The sequence below is a fragment of the Musca autumnalis genome, unplaced genomic scaffold (genome assembly GCF_047663935.1).
Source record: "Musca autumnalis isolate F117 unplaced genomic scaffold, ASM4766393v1 scaffold_4, whole genome shotgun sequence".
In the NCBI taxonomy this organism is placed as follows: domain Eukaryota; kingdom Metazoa; phylum Arthropoda; class Insecta; order Diptera; family Muscidae; genus Musca; species Musca autumnalis.
In genome coordinates, this window is record NW_027411977.1 from 90,026,591 (window position 1) to 90,032,590 (window position 6,000).

Consider the following 6,000-nt stretch of genomic DNA (forward strand, 5'->3'; position numbering starts at 1 on the left):
TGTGGCATTCGTTTTTTTAACTGATAAAGTTTTTAATCGATTGGACCATAAATGTAAAGGTTGCATTTTCGTTGAAATCCATCTTTGGTCTAAGGAAATAAAGATCGCTCAGGTGACACGGTTTCAACGTTAAACGATCGCCATAAAATTTCATATTAAAGGAAAAGTGCAAGGATAGGTCTTACAAAAAATGTTTTTTCTTTTTTTTTCATGTCACCTTATATACACACATAAATAACTCGTATTCATATCCCAGTAGCTTTAGTTATTTTAGGGGAGTTAACAGCATGGGTTGTGACAGATGCTGTTCCGAATCCGCAACTTGCACATCAATGTAATTAGTAAAGTTGTGCAATCTAGCGGATCGATGTTTTTAGTTCCTTTTCCCTAATGTTCTCCAATATACAAGGTGGCGCAAAACTAATCCTCCTATCAGAAAATGCTATAATTTTCTGATCCGAAATACACGTTAATAAACAATGTTACGCTACACTGCTCCAGAACGCGGAATATTGGTGACTATTTATTAGACCAATAATCGGTCCGTGATTTTGGCACAACGTGAATTTCGTCGCAGACGTTTAGTCGCTCGCTTCGAAGAGACTGGCACAAAACGAGATGCTGCCAGGCATGGCAGACCCCCGAGTATTCGTACTGCAGAGAATATTGCTGCTGTAGCCGAGGATGTCACGGAAGCGCCGTCGACATAGACCAGACGACGTGCCACGCCAATGGGTATCAGTTGATGATCTTTACAGCGAATTTTGGTACAATAGTACGATAGTTCTTTGAATAATTCCTAGCAATTAGGTTGGAAATTCTCTTTGAGGACTAACCATTAACTTTTGGTGGCCGATACATAAACTGGGCCAAAGGAACCTCGTAACACTGTTCCACTGGGCTTTCGAGTGAGCAGTTTTTCAGGGACTTAGTGTCACTGTTCTACTGCTTCTACCGGAACTCTTGACCGGTTGACAGGGATCTTTTTCATTTTATTCTCAGCAATATTCTTTTTTATTCGTTTTATGTAGCCCCAGCCCCACATGGACTTCGTGTCACTGTTCTACAGCAACGACGGGCTTTCCTGCACGGCACCGTTGTTGAGTTTTTTTGTTTTTGTTTTTGTTTTTTTTTTTTTTTTTTTTTTGCATAAATAAAAAAATACCATAGTAGTTTTTATACCCTTACTCTTTAGGCTAATGAGGACAAGTCTGGAACTGATCAACCGATTTTGTTGTCGTAATATTTTATCCAAACTTACCTCAAGTTCGAAGATGAGCTATTTACATCGATCCACTCCTTCGAGTATCTCCCACATAAAAGTTCAACATTTTATGCTAACATGAAGGACACGATCGCTCTCGGAGAAAGATTCTGATTTGGTTCATAATTTTCATATCGTAAAATTGCTTGCAGACATGGATCCGTAGTGAAATTCTGTAACTTAATTTTTGAGTTACCGACAAAAATCGGTAAAATTAAAATCATATCAAACTTCCGAAATGGAAGGCATTACAATTCATGGAAGGCATTACTATGTGGCTAACCTTCAATATACCGAAGTTCGGGAGGTATGTAGACTCAAAGAAGACTAAATACCAAATATCGATATATCGGTAAGATGTTGTGGCTCCAGAGGCACGCTTCTATGGGGGATATAGGAACTCGCAGACTTATATTGATAATTCTCTCCTGGAATATATGATAAACCCATGGAAGACTAAATAATAAATTTCAGTCTTTCGGTGGGATATTGACGTCACAACCTTGAGAATTACGAAAATCGGGAGGTACTGTTCTATGGGGGCTATATCGAAACCAACGAATTGAGAAATGATTATGGACAAAGACACTAGGTTGACTTGATAAAAAAAGGCTTCAAAAAACAAGTAAGAACGGCAATAAGTTCCCGGCCCAAGTTATAGCCGTTCTTACTTGTTTTTTTTTTTTTTTGTATGGAAGTATGGAAGATGTATGGAAGTAAAATGTAACAATTAGTTTCCTTTCGTTTATGAAGAAGACTAAATACCAAATTTCGGCCATTTCGGTGGGTTTATGTGCCCACAACCTTCAAAATACCGAAAATCGGGTGGTACCGTTCTATGGGGTCTATATGAAGGCGTGGACCTATACCAAACAATTTCATATGGAACGTTGAATACCCCTATTGACCGTTATGATTTGTTCCTAGGTTTTACCATTTTTGAGATATAGAAATTCAGGTCACATTTTTAGGTTCTTTATACCCTCAGCATTTATGCTAACGAGGGTATATACACTTTCATACGGGCAAAATGTGCCTCATCGAAATAATGTTGTTAGACCCCAAGTATGTTTGGACGAAATGTGTTTCAGTCTGGCTGGAGCGCACGATAACTCTCGAACGGATCAACCGATTCGGTCAAAAATTTGGCTTTCGTAATATTTTGCCGAAACTTAGTTTAAGTTCGAAGATGGGTTATATCGGTCCACTCCTGCCGATACCTCCCCCACAAAAGTTCGAAAATGTTCGGAAAACTTGTACGTACGATAACTCTTGAACGGAGTAACCGATTTGGTCCATACTTTGCAAATCGTGAAATGTCTACCAGACTTAGATGTGGACCACTCCTTCTGGGACCGCCCACACAAAATTTAGGATAAGTTCAGTTTAGGACCTGCTCTCGAATCGCTTTGATTTTTGTTTTAGCAACTTGTATTCACCGACCCCTACACGACGGTAAAAGTTTCATTAGGGGCAAGTCCATACTTCCTGAGAAAATAGCCTGAAAGTTGCAAAAACCCCTATGACACCGTGTGAGGTGGTTGGAGCGCAAGATAACTCTCGAATGGATCTGCCGATTCGGTCCAAAATTTTGCCTTAGTAATATTTTGTCCAAACATAGTTTAAGTTCGAAGATAAGCCAAATCGGTCTACTCCTTCAGGTACCTCCCACACAAAAGTTCAAAAATGTTCGGAAAAATTGTTCGTACGGTAACTCTTGAAGGGAGTGACCGATGTAATCCATACTTTGCACATCCTAATATATCTACCAGATATAGATCAGGTTCGAATATGGACTATATTTGTCTACTCCTTCTGGTACCTCTCACACACAATTTCCGATAAGTTCACTTTAAGACCTGCTCTCGAATCACTTTGATCTTTGTTGAAGCGATTTGCATTCGCTACCTCCATTACGACGGTGAAAGTTTTTTCAGGGGCAAGTTCTTAGTTCTTAGGAAAACAGCCCGAAAGGTGTAAAAAGACCTATGTCACCATATGTGGCTCTCGAACTGTTCTACCGATTTGGTGCAACATTTGGTCTTCGTCATATTTTATCCAAACTTAGTTTCATGGGGCAATACCGGTCCCCAACTTCCGGTACTTCTCCCCAATATTTAAAAAATGTCACTAAAATGTTAGTTGCACTTGAATGGTGCAACCAATTTGGTCCAAACTTTGGATCTCCTAATATTTTGTCAAAATTTAGTTTAACTTCTAAAATAGCCCATATCGGTCCTCCCTAAGGGTACCACCCCCACAAAAGTTCAACATTTGTGTTAATTCCTGATCCACATTTTTGTCGGCAAGTTCAAATGTTGAATGCCACAAAATTCTGAAGAGACGCTAAATACATTCTATCTGTCCGTAAATTCACAATGGCTGAGGGTATACCTCTGTCGGCAAAGCCGACTGACACTTTTTTACTTGTTTTTTCCTAGGTTTACCATTAAGTTTATGTTGGGAAATTGCAGTCATGACATTGTTTTATAAGGAATTGTGCCAATTTGATCTTCTATATCTCAAAAATGATAAAACCTACGGAAATATCGTAAAGGACAATCTTGTAGAGAACTTTCACTGCTACAAAATTTTTTTTTTTTGTTTCATTTTGATAGGGCTTGAGGTTTCACAGTAAAATCGTGAAAACCTAAAAAAATCCTAAAAATGTTAACTTTGACCGCGATTTATTTAAAAAGCGCTCCGAAGATTTTTTTTTTTTTTTTATTTTTCGGCAAAACTTCCCAGGAGTAAGCACCTTCCGTTTAAAGTTGGTTCAAGAGCACCGTGATCACTCATGTAACATGATACAATAAAAAAATCCAAATTTATATTCAAAAATTACGAATAGTACAAAAAATTACTTAAAAATTTAAACTTAAAGTTAAACAAAAATCAGTTTTGGGAAATAAAACAACCAAAAAAAAAAGAGTTAAAACAAAAATCAGTAGAAATAAAAATGCAAAATTATGAACCTCTGTTGCTATCGGTTATTCTTAGCAACAGTTTTTGTACATGCAAAAAAAAAAACAATCAACAACCAAAAACTGTTACAATACTCCACTTTACCGACCGAAAAATCGGCGCGAATTAAAATGCAAAATTATAAAAGAAAGTTATAAATATAAGATAATATCACTATTTTTATTTTATTGTTATTACGAACCATATTCGATAAACATAAAAACATTATGGACACTTTAAATTTTCGACACTTTAAATTATGGACAAATTAAATTGTTCGATATTTAAAACTTACCGTCTTGAAAGCACCGTTTCCTATGCCAGAATTGTTTCTTCACCAAAAATGTTCTGAATTGTATTTGCAGTATTGTGCCGCGGTTGTTACGGTATTTCATTAACGTGAATTAAACTTGAATGTTTAAAATAAATCCAAGGGATTTAAAAATTACAGAAAAAAGAAATTTGTTTTTTCGTTAGTCTTTTTCTGTTATAAACAAAAGGACATTGGTCCTGATTATGTCACACCACAAATGGTAAACGGAATTTCGTGTCTTGGTTTTTGTTGTTATTATTCTTGTCTTTAAACACACACTTTTTGGGTAGTTTCAATATGGGAAAACAAAATTATTTTCATTGATCACATAAAAAAATATTTTTTTTAATTTTAACTGACACACCAGGGAGTTCAGCTCACAAATTATGTTAAATACATATGTTCCAATCTTCAGCTCAATTTCTATTGTTTTCTTTTTCTCAATAAACCACAATTTTTTGGATGTCTCCAAATTCGTTACGATCGTATTGACAATTTGCGAATAAATGCCTTTGGTTATTTGGCTATGCTGGGTTTTATATATTGAGCACAACACAATTGGGCTTCGGATATCTAAAACTCTAGTATGGTTAATGTGAGAGTGTATGTGTGTGTGGTTTTTAACAACTGTGAGTATAACTAACATCTCATGCAAAACGATGAGTTTTTGATTTCCTCAAATTAAGTTTAAGATACTCTTTGCTTTGCTTAACAACCGCAGATATTAGGAAGGTATTCTCTCTTTTGTGATTTCTTGCCACGCTAATGTACACAGTTGAGCATCATTGTTGTGGGTAGTCGGATGTGTGCGAAGCACACAAATAAACAAGGCTTACAAACGCGATTCAATTCCAATTCTCATTGGTTTTCGCCAGAAGAAAAGTTTGTTTATTTTTTTTTTCGCCTTGTAACTGTGTTGGTTAAATTCTGCAGCATCTGTTACTCGTATTTGTATCTCAAACATTGTCTTGGAAATATTAAATTATCATCTGTTCACTACTCTCTCTCTCTATGTAAAGACATTTCTCTAGATCAGCGTCTCTATAACAGCGATCGGCAAGGTGCTGAGATCAATAAAGCATAAATTTCAATGTAAAATTCTTGAAATTTTCACTCCTTTACTCTCAGTAAGCGTACGTTGCCGATCGGTGCTCTATAATAGACAACACGTGAATTAATTTTCTTCTATTGGCAGTAAATTTATAAGATTTGTGTCTGTGTGTGTGTGTCGCAAACTTAAAACGTTCTTGGGTAAACAATCTTCGCTATTCACCAGGAGGAAATGTATCTTAATCTGTAGTGAAATTTAATTCTTTAATCAATCGAAAGATCGTCGCCAAACACATAAATGTTCATAAAGACATAAAAGTCGTAAAATAATTTACGTTAATTACTTTAAATAACGTCGCATATCAATTAATAACAATGTTTGTGTTAACATTTACATTTAATGTGAACT

The 6,000-nt window shown here is 36.1% G+C and overlaps 1 protein-coding gene across 1 annotated transcript in view; it reads right to left on the reverse strand.

Annotated features, from left to right (window-relative positions):
• The window catches only part of LOC141401057 (uncharacterized), a 29,478-nt gene extending 24,418 nt beyond the window's left edge, over positions 1-5,060 (reverse strand). The window contains exon 1 of the mRNA XM_073980880.1: positions 4,524-5,060. Coding sequence (XP_073836981.1) covers positions 4,524-4,623 — 100 coding nt within the window. The 5' untranslated portion in view covers positions 4,624-5,060. The remainder of the gene's footprint in view (positions 1-4,523) is intronic.
• Positions 5,061-6,000: the final 940 nt, after the last annotated feature.